Raw genomic sequence first — 15590 nt, forward strand, 5'->3', positions numbered from 1 at the left:
AAAAATGTAGCCACACCGTAGGATAGTCTGGGAAGTCATCGAGTTTTACCTCGGATCAGTGACATCCCCTACCTTCTTCTTCCTCTGGACTCCTAAAAATAAGTGTTCCGCATTGAGCCATTCCCACTTGATTTTCTACGTCCTACCTTGAAAACCTGAACCTTGAATTCTTGAAGACTAGAACCATTGATCATTATCGAGAGTTTTCTCAAGTGACTCCCGTCATTTGGGATGTAATTAACTATAGGGGCTTGCCTCTATAGGGAACTTGGAACCCAGGTAAAATAAACCCTATTTAATCTTTGTATTAAATAGGGGAATTTGTCGGTCATATATAAAAGGTTCGCAGACCAAACGGATGTCACAAATCTCTTAGTTTGCAGGATTGGGTCTATCGCTGATGTCTACACTTATCTCTCGGGAAGGTGTAGTATTCGCGGTATCAGACACGATTATGCAAACTATCAGACTAATGAGATCCACTTGGTCTCATTTTTTTAAAAAACTAAAACACACTACTTTTAAAACCCAAACTATATATCTTTTATACTTAAATTAAATCTCAAAAAAATATTTTCATATTTCATATTTTTAAATCTATCTATATCGAAAAAAAGTTGACCGACAAAGCGGCAACAGGACGACGAAGGAGACGTGACCTAACAGACCGCAGATTGCCGAATCCAAATCGGCAGACGACGCGAGAGGCACAGACGAGCGACGAATCCAAATCGGCAGACGACGCGAGAGGCAGAGACGAGCGAAGCGAAAGCAGACAGAGCGGGGAGACGACATATGTGCGTGTATATATATATATATATGTGATATTGTACTATTAATATGTTGGCATCAAACCATTTTTTTGTGGCTAATCGGTCTGATTGATCATCAGAGAAATTAGTGGATATCCATCTAATTGGTATCCACATTTGCTTGTTTAAGGACGTTGCATTAAACTGATTACATATGACTATATATATATATATATATATATATTTTATATATATATATGCAATACGATGTTGGTTGCGGACGAGAGCTCTGTTAGGGTTTGCATTTGATTCTCTCTCTCCTTCGCTCACACACTTTTGTTGACTCGCTTCGTCCCGACGTGACTGCGTCTCTTTTACGCAGACGGCTCGTCTGTGACTGCTTCTGTTGCAGCTCGCATCTGATTCGGCGTCTATTGCGTCTGTGTCGCTCCTCTGGTTTGACGCTGCGCCTTTCCCTACCTTTCGCTCTTGTGTTTCAGTTGCAGCTTGCGTCTGTGTTGGCAGCTTGTTTCGACGCTGCGCCTCTCCCTGCGCGACAACAACACCGACAGAGCTCTGATGGCGCTTCCTTATTCTTTGGTTTAACCTAACAAAGTCTTCTTTGCTTACTTGGTGGGTAATCCTCAGGTGGAGTTGATGGTTGTCTTACCCTCAAGCTATAAGGATTGTCGTGATGACACAGATGATTGCCCTTTTGTTAAAAAGGGAAGCAGGAAAAGAGAGAAAACAACAATCACAATCTTTTTTTCTGATTTGAAAATTTCAACCCTGATGGAGAAATTCAAGTTATTAATAAATTTCAGTGGGACACCCACCTATGGAAGTTATCTGAAAGAGTGATCTTAAACTAATAGACAATTGGAAAGCAAGACTCATGGATGGGTGACATATGTTGATTCAACTAACCGTGGCTGAAGACTTCACCCGAATTTTCTTTAAGAAATATCTTAATATTGCAGACAAATCATGAAACTCTCACTATACCGGTATGGTTTAGTTTACCTGGTCTCAAGCTGCACTTTTTTCATCATTTTATGCATTTTTTTCATCATTAGGTTCTCTACTCTATTTGGGTCATTCTTGGGAATCTTTTGAAGCTAGATCTACCCACTTTCAATTTAACCAGACCTTCTATGACCAGAATACTTGTGGAAAGTTGTGATCAAAATACTTGTGAAAAGAGATTACTTTACTTGATGTTACTGAAGTCTGGCTGGGCACAACTCATAATGGATATTGACAACAAATCGTCATGAAACACAAACTTCCTTATTGTACTCACTGTAAGATGTTTGAGCATACCCTTGATAAATGCCACAAGCTCCATCATAATTTGAAATTTAAGGTTCAAGAGAATAAAAATGAGTCTAACCCCACTGCTTTAGATATATTAGTTCCACCTCTGGAGGACACTACCACAAGACAAGAGGTGTCGGTTGCCTCTGTGGACCCCCCCACTGACACTGTTGTTATTGCGACTGATGTGATGCTGGATGACTCTGCTGGACAACTTGTACCTTCAGACTCTATTGAAAACAATACTGAAGGACTATTACCTACAAAGGAGTGTTCAAACTAATAATCATGAGAACCTACAGCTCCCCATCTTCAGGAAGTATCCGGTGTAGAGGCAACTCATACTTCACATATACTAGAACCTAGTGTGGGTACAACGGTTGGTAATCTTTCTGCTACAGCTCTACCACCTCATCAGACTGATACTTCGGATGAAGAATGACAGGTTTACACTTCTAAGAAAAAGAAGAAAAATGGAGATCTACTTGAGCTCAAAAATCTTATGGATGATTTATTGGTTATTTCGGGTAATGGTACGCACTTTACCAAATTGTTAGCTAGATCTCTTCCGAGAACTAGAGACAAAGACAAGACTAAATTGTGATGACATTCACTTTTTTAGCTCCTTAGTAGTTTGGGTTTTTTTGTTTTTTATATGTACCCTTTTTGACTTTTTTGTGTGTTGTGCCGTATGAGTTTGGTGCCTATTTGGGTCAACTCACACAACCTATATGTATCTTTTCTCTTTATTATGTTAGCCCTTGAGATTTTTTCTAATATATATATATATATATATATATATCAGGTTTACACTTCTAGGAGAAAGAAGAAAAATGGAGATCTATTTGAGCTCAAGAATCTTATGAATGATATATTGGTTTTTTCAGGTAATGGTATGCACCTTATCAATTTGTTAGTTGTCTCTTCCGAGAACTAGAGACATAGACAAGACTAAATTGGGATGACATTCACTTTTTTCGCGCCTTAGTAGTTTGGGCTTTTTTGTTTTTTATATGTACCCTTTTTGACTTTTTTGTGTGTTGTGCCGTGTGAGTTTGGTGCCTATTTGGGCCAACTCACGCAACCTATCTGTATCTTTTCTCTTTATTATATTAGCCCATAGGGAGTCATTGAGGTATTAAATTCAGTTCAGCAGTATACCTATCGATAGCTGATCAGACAGGATTGATGAACCACAGTGCTTGAAATTGCCTTATGAGCTTTTTTTTTAAGGAACATCCCTAGAGCGGGATCTAGGTCCTTTCAGAGAAGAAGAAGAGGCATATCTTGAGTGGTTAAACTTTAGTGTGGTTCAACTTGTCATAGATTTCGTCTCGGAGTTGATTCCTCTTTACATTTTTGTTTATTAGACACACTCGGATGAGTACGAAGAGCAGAAGAAGCTAATTACAGGTTTGATGACTCGAGACTTGGTTCATAATGATACTCATCCATGTGTAGTTCTAGTTATGATTGTGCCAAAATAGGATGATTACATATTCTATCGAAATGTGTTTTGGAATGCAAATGTTAACAGGATTGACTTACCGGGAGATTATAATGTTTTTGTCACCTTCAACGTGCTCGACCTGATGCCATACGATGGGGAGATAGAAGCTTTGGTGGATGAGCTCGAAGCTCCCCTCAACCCTAGGAGATTGATGCAGGAGCTTACCGCGGATGCAGACAATACCGAGGGATTTCACAATCACAAGAGACGGGCCTAAATAATCCCATTTTTCTTTTTTATGCTTTCTTTTTTAATATCCTTCATTTCTTTTTAGAAATCCCTATATATGCGATGTATTAGGGTTTAGAATACAGTTTTGGCTCACATTTCTGTCAGGACAGCCGTCAACATCCGTTTCTCCATTAGAGGGCAATATTTGTGAATTTGGGTGATGCTCTAGCTGTATATCTCTCTTTCGATGTGGTGTTTATCCTCACTAACCCTTTCCATATCTTCCCCACATCGCTTCGGACAACCCTCCATTGTTGCAGTTACCCCCAAATAGCTGTACCTTGCTGTTTTTCGTACAGTTTTCCCATTCCAACCATCTGTCCTCGCTGCTTCCACCTAGCCGTCCTCTTGCAGTCTCGTAGCTCTCTACATCTCCAACCGCTTCCGCCGATATTTCCCCTCACTGCAAGAATCTGAAAATAGCATTTTTCTACTGTTCCAGTCACCCATCCATCCATTCCTCTCCTTCCAGCTTGCTGCCCTTGCCGCAACTCCTCCCCTTCGCTGCTACCATCCACGCCCTTTGATTTCGTCGCACCTTCCAGCCTTCACCTAGTCCTTGTTACCTCATCAAAGGGCCAAACTCTCGCCGATCACTAACACCACCCCAAGACCCCATCCTAATCTGATTATTTGTGTCGTGTATGGTGCTATTTTTGCTTTTCGGGTGTCTTGTTGTTATATTTTTCCTATTAAGTGTGTTGATTGTAACTGCTTAGTTGCATCAAGGAATAATATTTGCTTTTTTATTTTAGTTTGGATTAACTCTGGTATCATAAATAACTGTTTTTTATTTAGTTTATTTGTCAAACTTACTTATTGATATTTTTGCATAACATATTTTATTCAGCTACTAATGGTACCGTCTCCACCCGAGTAGGCTTTTCATTTTAGATTTTCATTATTTGGTATTTTTTTAGTATTTACTTTAGTTATTTATTTTTTTTTGGGTATGTGTAATTTCTTTTTGTTATTTTAGTTTTAATTTAGTTTTTTTTTTTTGCTTTTATTTTAGCTTTATCAATGAACTATTAATTTTGAAATAAAATTTATATTTTTTTTGTTTGTTCCTCTTATTATTTGCATGCAATCATTTTTTTAAAAATACAAAATATGTTCAATTCATTTCATCATGCCTTACGTTGCCAGAGTATATCGTCTTCCGGACGCTAAGTGTGACATTTTTTCTAAGGATTGAAGCCACGCAAAAAAGATATGCACAGAATGGTTGTATCATCTCCAGGCGCATTAAATTTGAACAAATTAAAAATGCGGATTCATGATGCCAACAATAAATAATGAGGGTAAAGGCTATTGCGGTTTATGATGATTCATTGGTATTTTAGCTTTGGGCATGGAATTAGGAATCTTCATTATGAACTTGGTGTGAATGGAACAATTTAAATAAAATATAACCAAAGTAATCAAGTAGACTGCAGAGGATGGAATTTTTTTTTTCATCTTATCAGATTTTGTTATTTGTATATTATTTATAATTTGAATTTGAGGAATTTTCACATTTTCTATCTTCCAAGATGATCACTGTAATTTGCCTTAGCTGTGAAATTTTAGTAGCCTTTCTAATTACATGTACTGGCAGGTTTTAACTACTCGTTGTGATAGAATTGGAGTGTCAAAGAAGATCACTGGCCTTGAGCGAGCACGCTTGAGGGCTATTGCAAGGACACTTCAACCTTTGGGTTTTGGTTTAACTTTAAGAACTGTTGCTGCTGGTCATTCCTTGGAGGAGTTACAAAAAGATCTAGACGGTTTGCTTACCACTTGGAAATGCATAATTGAGCATGCAAAATCTGCAGCGCTTGCAGCTGAAGAGGGGGTAGAAGGTGCAATTCCGGTGATGTTGCACAAAGCAATGGGTCAAACTCTGTCTGTTGTGCAGGATTACTTTAATGAAAAGGTGGCCTGTTTTTTATTACACCGATTTCTGTTAGATGAACCTGCTTCTAGGTTTTTGATCTTATTTACTGAATTTTCTTTTTGAAAAATGTTTGTGATTGCCCTGGCTTTTGGGATTTGTAACTTTTCTTTTTCCAGGTTGGGAGTATGGTTGTGGATTCTCCTCGAACTTATCACGAGGTATACTATAAACTATGCCATATACAGTAAATGTTGAAGTAGATTAATGCATTATACTTGTATTGTTTCCTTAGTTTTTGGGTTAAGCTATTAAAGAGCTGAAATTTTAATCTGGAGATTTTTATTCTATGGAGTAGAAATCTTGGCTATGCATTGTATTTGTGAGATCCTATACCAAGGAAAAATTCTCAAATAAATCGCCTCTTTTTATCCTTCAGGTTACTAGCTACCTTCGTGAGGTTGCACCTGATCTTTGTCAACGTGTCTGGTTATATGATAAAAGAACTCCCATATTTGATGAATACGACATAGAGGAAGAGATCAATAACATTCTAAGTAAGAGGTAGGAGCCAGCATTGTAGATTTTGACATTTTGTTGATATCTGATTTCTTAAGCAGTTTAAATTAATTTTTTTAATGCTTTATGAAAATGAAAAATGTGAATGTATCTAGCATTCTCATCATTGAACATATGAACCTCAAACATCATTATCTAGTTCCTTGAATGAATGTTTTTATTTGTGCTTGCCCATCACACAGTTTCTTAGTATCTTATTTTCCAGTCTTTTATTTATTTTTGTTTTAATTTTTAAAATCACGGGGCTGGAGTGAGTCCTGTCCACCTTCTGTACTAGAAATGTGAAAAGACAATACCTTTTGAACTGTTAGTTCATTTTTTGCTACTCTACTTCCTAAAAGGAAAAAAAATGGGAATTACAAAGAATTACAAGAAAACTGCATAGAATTTTTCAAAAAAATTCATCATATAGATTTATATGATGATTTTTTTTTCCATCGAAGCAGTGATTAGGGTGCCTTAAAATTTGCATGTTTATGTAAGACTATTTAGCTCCGTGAATCATTTTGGTTTTAGCCGTTCAATGGTGCAGTACAATCCTGTAGGAAGAAGTCACATAGGAGATGTGAAAGATGTCATGACTCTTGAAATTAGCTTTGGAAGTAGAGTTCGTTTAAAAGGTGGTTATTTAAGGGGGTTAAACCATATCTCTGCCTCTTCTTATTTGGGGCAACCGTTTGATTATTAGTTTTTATGCTTGAAATTCTGGTAACAGCCTCGGTGAATACCCGAGTGGATCAAAGAATGAGGTGGAGGCCTTTATTCCAGAGGAGAAAACTATAAATGAAACATTATTTCACATGTGCCCATTACGAGAAGTCATGCTACAGCTATATATTGACACTAAGTTGTAAACACATAATTTTTGGATGCAAGTTCTTATTAACTGTTGCTTATAATCACATGCATTGCATCTAAGAGAGAATAAAATTATTTTTTCATACCACAATCGCGAACCAAAAAAAAAAAAAGAAGAAGAAAAAAGAAAAAAAAAATAAAAAAAAAATTGCGCACACACCATTAAGGCCATATAAATTAACAAACACTATAATGCATGTGAGGAAGAATTATCAATTTCCTCTTCATGATCCTTATCCTAACCATTTGGGGCAGACTTTAAATGAAATCATCATTCTCCTTTTGAGTACTATTAGCGTTACATGAGTTCTATACCCAGTGAGTGAGGTTCCCACTAATTAATGCAGAGTATTGGGTTGGCTGATGTAAAATAATGTTTTTTTTTTTAAAGAGAAGCAACCTCTTGCACCACATGAAATGTAATGAATATAAAAATAAGTAAAATCGGACATCCATCAAAGCATTTTCCATTTCCTCCCAACCATGATTAATTGTTAATTGTTATATTTAGAAAAAAAAACCGAACCACTTGTTAGAATCTTGTTTAAGGACAAGTCTTTTTTATTGCACCTCTCTTTTTTTGTCCTTTTTTATTCTTATAATGTACTAGAAAGTGCAGCATAAAAGAACCAGTTGTACACCGTCTTAATATATATATATTCTACATTATGCAATTACAGTGAATCTTCCTTGTAAAATGGTAAAGATTCTTTACATACATGAGAGCAACAAAATCTTCTTTATTATTTGGTAGTGAATAAGGTCAAAATGTTTTTCGGAGTGTTTATGGGGAGCCATTTAGTCTCAAACTATCTAATTCTCCCTTAAATCTTTAAATCTAATTCAAAACAATCCATTGAATTCTCAAATATAATTTAAATAAACCAACATAAGGACTATGGATCATATTTGAGTAGTTAAGGGGCTAATCTAAACACATTAGATAGTTCATGGACGATTTTAACCTTCTTCTATAGTTTGATGAAGGAATTACTTATGTTTAGATTTATTTGATTGTTAAATGCTTGGGAGAAAGTAAGCATTTTATACTGAATTCTAATGTTTTCTGGCCAACAGTTTTTAAATGGTTTAGGGTACTGATTGTTGCAATTGATCTAATCACTTCTACATGCTAATCAAATTCTTTTTACGTAGGATTCCACTTTTAAATGGAGGTTCTTTGGTGATTGAACAAACAGAAGCTCTAGTTTCAATTGATGTTAATGGAGGCCATGGCATGCTAGGACAAGGGACATCTCAGGAAAAAGCAGTTCTGGAAGTCAATCTTGCTGCTGCAAGACAAGTGTGTTAGTTTGAACCTTAGCACCCTTGATATTCATGTATTTATTTTTTGTTTTTTTGCATTGCTTTGAAATATTTATGATCTGCATGGCACGATTCTTGTCTTTCTGTATATGTCCGTGATTTTCTGTGGATTGGAAGTAGTCGCAAGGCTTCTTATTCAAACAATTTAGTATAATGAAATCATGCTAAGTATAACTTCCCGGAGTCATTAAATGCAATGCGGCATTTTTTTTTATTTTGCATTGTAATTAATTCAGATTCTTCATAAAATTTATGCACCCATTTTTATATTCGTTTTTTTAGACTGTTTCCATTCAATAATTACAGTACTATCTTTTTTTTTTGCTAGTTTAGTTCATGGATGCTTGCAGCTAGAATGGGAGGGGTGCTCTTTAGGCATAAAGGGCATGGAGCCGCTTATAAATCCTGCTAGCTAGAATCTACTTGCATAATCATATTTTAATACCGTTATAATTTGTGGGCTAAATTGTTTGTGCTGAAAGGGCTGCATTGGGTTTGGAGAGACTTGTTTACTGGAATTCCTACAGTTTATGTATTTTTAATGGGTTCTGCATTCTTCTCACTTCCATGAATTTAAAGTGTCATTTAAAAAATTTAGCTCCATTGCATATATGAAGCCTGTAACAAAGGTTGGGTTGGTCTATTTAGAAATGGAAGTTCATGTTCGAATCACTGGTCCAAGTCCAACTCTCGTAACATGCACTTTTTAGGTTTTATGCATTTCCTACTTCTTGAAATTGCCGTTTAATGTGACTGTCAGAGTTGTAAACTCCTCTGTGTTATTTGGCTAGATGTAGAAGTAAAATTTACTGCATCCTTGATTCTAATTCCTTTTACTCTTTATTACATGATTCAAAATGCTGGCAGAGTGGCATTATTTAATTTAAGGGCATGTAAATACATACCACACAATTCTTATATATTTACATATCTAACACCTAATTTTTATATTTACATGCATATCACTCAAATCCTTAACCACTTCAAAAATTCCACTGTTACTGACTTCTTACAAGTGAAGCACTCCTTTTCATTCAGAGATTTATGCACCAAAGTGTTATAAATGTAAATATCAAACTTTATGTGTTAGATATGTAAAAACATAAGAATTGTGTGGTTTGTATTTAAATCTCCCTTTAATTTATCCTGCAAAGGCGTGGAAAAGGGTGTTGATCTATGTAGTATGACTGAATTTGAGTATATTATCTGTTTAAATGGAAGTCAACATTGGCGCTTTTGCTAAACCTTGCTAGCAAAGTTACATTATAATTAGTTACAACTTCATGGATCCTAGAATTGATGCAAATTTCAATTGCTACAATAACTGCTTGCTACCATTCACCTTTTAGTCAATTTGTAAAGCAGGGCAAGGATTTATTCCAACTTGAGTCTGGTCCAGTGAAACTGAAACTGAAACGAATTATAAAGTGATGATCTATTTCAACTTTGTCGGAATTTTAGGAATTTCTCTTTTAATATCTTTTATTTTTATTATTTATATTTTTAGTAGTTTTTAATTGTAGAATTTTCTATTGTTAGTCATTTTTATTTCTTTTTTCTAGCATGAGGATTTTGTGGCTTCCTAATGTGTTGGCCTTCCCCTGCTATTTATCTTGTAATCGAGTCTTAGGAAATTGAAGAGTAATATATATTTTTCCCCTTCAAAAAATTACATGGTATCATAGCCTATCTTTGCCTTCGAAACATTGACCTAATTCCGTCGAGATCATCCGCGGGTTCTGTTGTGTGACTTCTGCCCCTGCCGGGTTCGCCCAATACCATCATCTTCATGCCTACCACAAACAATATAGTCTCGATTATAACTAAGACTGGATTGCAGCATTTGGAGACCTTCTCGAGATGGTCACCATTAGATCTCACTAGGAAGGAAACGACTGAATTGTGGAGATCAGAGAACCTCGTGATACAATCGCAATTAGAGCCAGCTTGGAAGACAATGACTGGTTCGTGGCATTCAGATAATTGACCTCACCTGATTTGGCGTTGTTCGAGGGATCTGGATATGCTTCTGCTTGGTTTTGACGTCGCAGCTTCTCACAATTCTATCGTTGAGGGTTCTAGACATACCACGATAAAGGATTTTAGTTCCTTGTTGCCCTCCTTTGACGCAGGAAGCCTCTTCTTGGCTTGAGGCTTCTTTTTTGCAGAGAATTTCTCCGTCACCTCTGTTTTCTGCTTTCTTTTTGCCATCTTTTTTTTTTGGCTGCGAGCTTCGTATTGGCGGGCTTCTTCTTTGCTGATTTTGTCTTGATCTTTGGTGCCATTGGAATTTATAATTTGAGGGAAAGAAGACAACTTCTCCTTTCCATTCCTCTAGTTTTTCACATGGAAGGTCTTCCTTTTCGAGTGCCGTGATCAAATACTCAATCAGCTTCAACCCCTTCGGCTGCTTCTCCATTGGAGCCACCGACTCCTCTACTCAACTTTAAATGTCAAAATAACTCACAACCAAAATCGACTCAAATTTTCAGACTTATCCTCTTCTCTCCTTTGATGATGTCATACAAGTCGATGATGACTGACACCAAAAAAAATCCCACAGTTTCTATTGGTTCTAGTAATTCCAAAATCAATTCGTCCTATCTATTATGGTGCAAACATTATAAAAAATCATGTCATACAAAGTAGACATGTTGGAAGTGTAATAATCAATTTTACTTCAAAAAAATTAAGTGTCGTTCGAAAACAGGTGTGCCGTGTACGGGCAGTTAGACAAAAGGCTCTCGTTTCCCTCTTTCGTTTGAACCGGAGCATAAGAGAAAACCGGAGGGAGAGAGAGAAAAAGATAGTGCGAGAGACAGAGGAAGTAGTGGCAGAAGGAGAAGAATAGGAGGAAGGAAGAGGAAGATGTGTGTGAGGAACAAAGCTAAGCGAGGAGGCATCGTCAACCAGGTGAAGGCGACGAAGCAACTTCGACGGTTTCTAAGTAGGAGAAGACCAACTCTAGCCGAAGTAGTTTCTCTCACAGGAAGGGGAAAATTGTTGAAAGGCTCTATGTGTGAGGGAATCCAGTGCCCTAGCCTGGGAACAAGGAGAAGGGGAAGCAAAAAGGAAGGATTGGACTCTTGTGTGCGCTGAATCAATCGACTCCATCATGAAGAAGGAAGAGAATGGAGCCAGCTCGTGTGCGGAATGGAGCTCTCGTTTGAGAGAATACGGGTGGTCAAAGGAATTTTTGGTAATATTAGGTTTATTTTATAATTTAATTAATTAACTATATCTATATATATATAAGCTTATTCTTTTAGTGTTAATGGGGACTCCTTTTCGAGACCGAGGAGTGGATCACTTTGAAGGATAAGGTATAAAATAATTGAAATTTAAGTATGATTTATTAATTTAGATTTAATGTTATTAAAATTCTAATAATATATTATATTAAGGGAAAATTACATACATAACACCCAATTCTTATGAATTTACCTATTTCACACACAACACTTTACCTATGAATGAAAAGATGCATTTGACTATTAATGGGTCATGCTTTTCATATGATACTTGTAATTATGACAGTTTTGTTGTGATATCTGTAAATATGAAAGTTTTGGATGTTATGTATGTAAAAGCTCCTATATTAAGTTATAACAATTATTAGGAGCAAAGAGCATTGATCCAAAAAGATTTGATCATTTAGAGTCAGTAAAATAAACAAACAAAGATTTTAAGTGAGTAATTATATTTTTAAATTTCAGTAATTTTCATTATTTTTTATTGTGTGCTTGATTTCATTTCATGCTCTGTTCTAGTGAGATTTAGATTATAATAAATTTTTCATATTATTAGATAAGAAAATTATGTTTGTTAAACAATTGTATCATAGTTTTTATAAGAAATTTTATTACTACATGATATGTTGATTTCAGTATAGATGCATATAGTAGTTTATTGTATGACTTATAGATTTAATAAATGTGTATTTTATTAGTAGTTAAACCTATGTTGTCTCCTAAGATATCTCATAAAAATATATGATATGATGAAGTTGTGTGTCTATGACTGCTTGTATATGATATGACTTTACTATATTCAATAACATATTAATATCATTTTATATCTGTACAACGATCACATGAACATCGTCTAAAAATTGTGTCAATTAATACACATAAATATTAATATATTTTTCCATATACCTGCACGAGTACCTTAGTATTTCCTTACTAATATCATTAAAGGGCGACTCCATCACAGTTAGTCATGCACAGATAAATAATTAACATAAACATATCATTCATGTATTCATCGCATTCAATCCAATATACTATACAAAACATACACTAAATGCATGAGAATAAGTAGCTACAATATTCATAATGATATGACCAATTAAAAAAAAATATCTATCCGAATAAAACTCGTACAAGTGTCATCAATTGCAAAATATTTGAGAAGAAACAAATTATTACCATAAATTAAAAGTACGAGCACTCACCTCGATGACGATTAATTTGTTCTTGAATTTGTATTTGCTTCTAACCTCTTAAAATTTATGCCTACAATAAATATGGGTGTAAAATTTAATTAGTTATTATTTTAATCTTCATTATTTAAGTATTAAATTTTTATATTTATTCGATGTAATCCCACACGCGCGCGCACACACACACACACGTTTGTGTATATATATATATAATATTTATATTATAATTATAAAATTTTTATTAGATATCTTACCCTTATAAATCTTCCCAGTCGAGCCTTTGCCCACCCGAACTCCTCTCTCACTTTGCACATGACGTTCTTTTTCCTACGTGCGAGGGCTTGACTTTAACTCCCGTGCGAAACTCGATGACGTTGCGAGAGCATTTCGACGCGACGCCTTCTTCCTCTCCTCTACTCATCACTGAAGCAGCCTCCTCTTTCGCTTGACAGAGGCACCGCCTCTGCCCTAATTCTCACGTCGCCCTCTCTATGACATGCTGGTCATCTCCCAAGTAAGTCGGCATGCAACTTAAAAAGGCAAATTTGCATCTTCGACTTCTTGACCTCCACTCTCTCTCTCGCTATGTTCAGTTCATTTTCTCTCGCTTCCACGTTCAGTTTCACAACTCAATTTCTCTTCTTCGGTTTCCTTGTTTCTTCTTCCCGGATTTATCGGTTCCTCTCCCTCCTCCCCCATAACTAAAACGGGATTGTTACAATCTTCTTTACTTACAAAAATTTTGTCCTCAAAATTTATAAATATACCTCAAATCATTTATCATTAGCAGGTCGACATTAGCTATCTATAAATTTATGTTGAAAATAGGGGTCATTAGTTAAGATTGAAAGATAATTATTATAAAGGTAAAGATTCGATACAAGACGACTAGTATATTATAAAAATTACCCTTACATATAAGAAAGCACCAAACGCATCAGACCTCACCACCAGCAACAACAATAGGTTCTTCAGACTCACAATGAGTGAGGAAATATATCCGAGGTCGAACCGGTTGTCTTGGTTGACCTTGAGAAGGAGATGAGGCTATTGTCTACCTTTTTCTGCCCGCCTGCCAACTTTTGTGAAAGAGCTCCACCTAAGCACTCTTTTGGCCAAGTGATAAACAATATTTTGCTATATGAACAGGTTGATGAGGCCAATAACAAGTGTTAGAGACCACCAAGCACTCACTTTTATGTTGTTTTACACATTTGACACGAGTGACTACTGTACCTTCAGTCGTATCTCTGCTAACTCCACCCGAATTATTTTCGGACTTCTTCTCATTGGATCCTTCCTAGAGATCTACATGTTCCTCTATATTCTTCCTCTTGTGCATCTCTTATGCTTCTGTGTAAGTTGATAGTTGATCTCTACTCTTCTAGCTCATTCTACTAATGCCGAACATTCATCTATCCCTAAAGGTACCAACAACTATCTGATTGAATCTTTTAACTCTGAAAGGAATTTGTAGTACTTTTATTCTGTAATAGCGATCAACTGTGGCACATATTTTAATAGTGCAATGAATTTTGCTGCATGCATAACTGTCTTCTTCCCTTGCCTCAACTTGGATGAATTTATTTTGCATGTGTTGTCAAGAGGATGGAGGTACGAACCACTCTCTAAAAATATCCACGAAATCCTCCTAACTTATTATTGTGTTGGATATGGCCCCTAACCTGTCCTGATGCTGCCCATGCCTCCCCCTTTTCGGCTTCTCCATATCGCCAATGATACTCTTCTTTCATTCGGACAAGTCATGCTATCTAGTATCCTTTTAACTCGTCATTTTGTTGGATATGCCCCATAACTGTCACCACCATCACCTGGCATCCGCCCTACACGAGTTATGTGTCCTGTGTCACGTGTGTTGTATTTTTTTCTTTCAAGTATGTTGATTATAATCATCTATTTGCTTCCGGTAGTAATATTTATTTTTCAATAATGGTTTGGGTTAATTTCGGTGTTTTATATTTATATATATTATATAAAACACCGAAATTAACCCTAAACCCTAATCCCTAACCCATTCAAGGGGGGTCTCACACTGATCTTGAAAGGATGAGAATAAGATGCCTTAAACCATCAACATATGTATAAAACACCGAAATTAACCCTAAACCCTAAACCCTAACCAAGTTGTGTGTCTCGTGTGTTGTATTTTTTCTTTCAAGTATGTTGATTGTAATAATCTATTTGCTTCCGGTAATAATATTTACTTTTCTAATATATATATATATGTTTAGAAAACCGAAGGACTAATATATTAGAAAGGAAAGGTACAAAAATGTTGGATGAGATGGGCCCAAACTGGAACCTTAAGCACCCAGTATACAACACGTTCCAAAGTCCCAAAAAAATACATGTATACTTGTTGACCTCATTTTTAGTGAGGTCTAGTCTTCCGCTTAGGGTTTAGGATCTAGCCTTAGGGATCTCCCTTCGACTATCTTAGAATCTTAGAAATGAGACCCGCCTCGTTTTAGAAATCCAACCCACTTCTGTCCCCTTCTGGAGATTCGCGTGTGTGGTATCGACTTCTAACACTTAGAAGGATGAAATCAACATGAGGAAACCTAAAAGGGATTCCCTATAGTCTATAGGATTTTTCGAGCCTTAGGGTGGCCTTCTGCACAATTCGCACTCCTGCGCGCACCAGCTTCGCAATTCGGAGAGTCGACGTGTCCGATC

The 15590-nt window shown here is 36.1% G+C and overlaps 1 protein-coding gene across 2 annotated transcripts in view; it reads left to right on the forward strand.

Annotated features, from left to right (window-relative positions):
• Positions 1-15590, forward strand: part of LOC110038495 (ribonuclease E/G-like protein, chloroplastic) — a 112152-nt gene that overhangs the window by 49823 nt on the left and 46739 nt on the right. For both annotated transcript variants that reach the window (XM_020743359.1, XM_020743360.1), the window contains 4 exons: positions 5411-5728; positions 5866-5907; positions 6126-6250; positions 8279-8426. In XM_020743359.1, coding sequence (XP_020599018.1) covers positions 5411-5728; positions 5866-5907; positions 6126-6250; positions 8279-8426 — 633 coding nt within the window. The remainder of the gene's footprint in view (positions 1-5410; positions 5729-5865; positions 5908-6125; positions 6251-8278; positions 8427-15590) is intronic.

Source organism: Phalaenopsis equestris, unplaced genomic scaffold (genome assembly GCF_001263595.1).
Source record: "Phalaenopsis equestris unplaced genomic scaffold, ASM126359v1 Scaffold232974, whole genome shotgun sequence".
Taxonomy (NCBI): domain Eukaryota; kingdom Viridiplantae; phylum Streptophyta; class Magnoliopsida; order Asparagales; family Orchidaceae; genus Phalaenopsis; species Phalaenopsis equestris.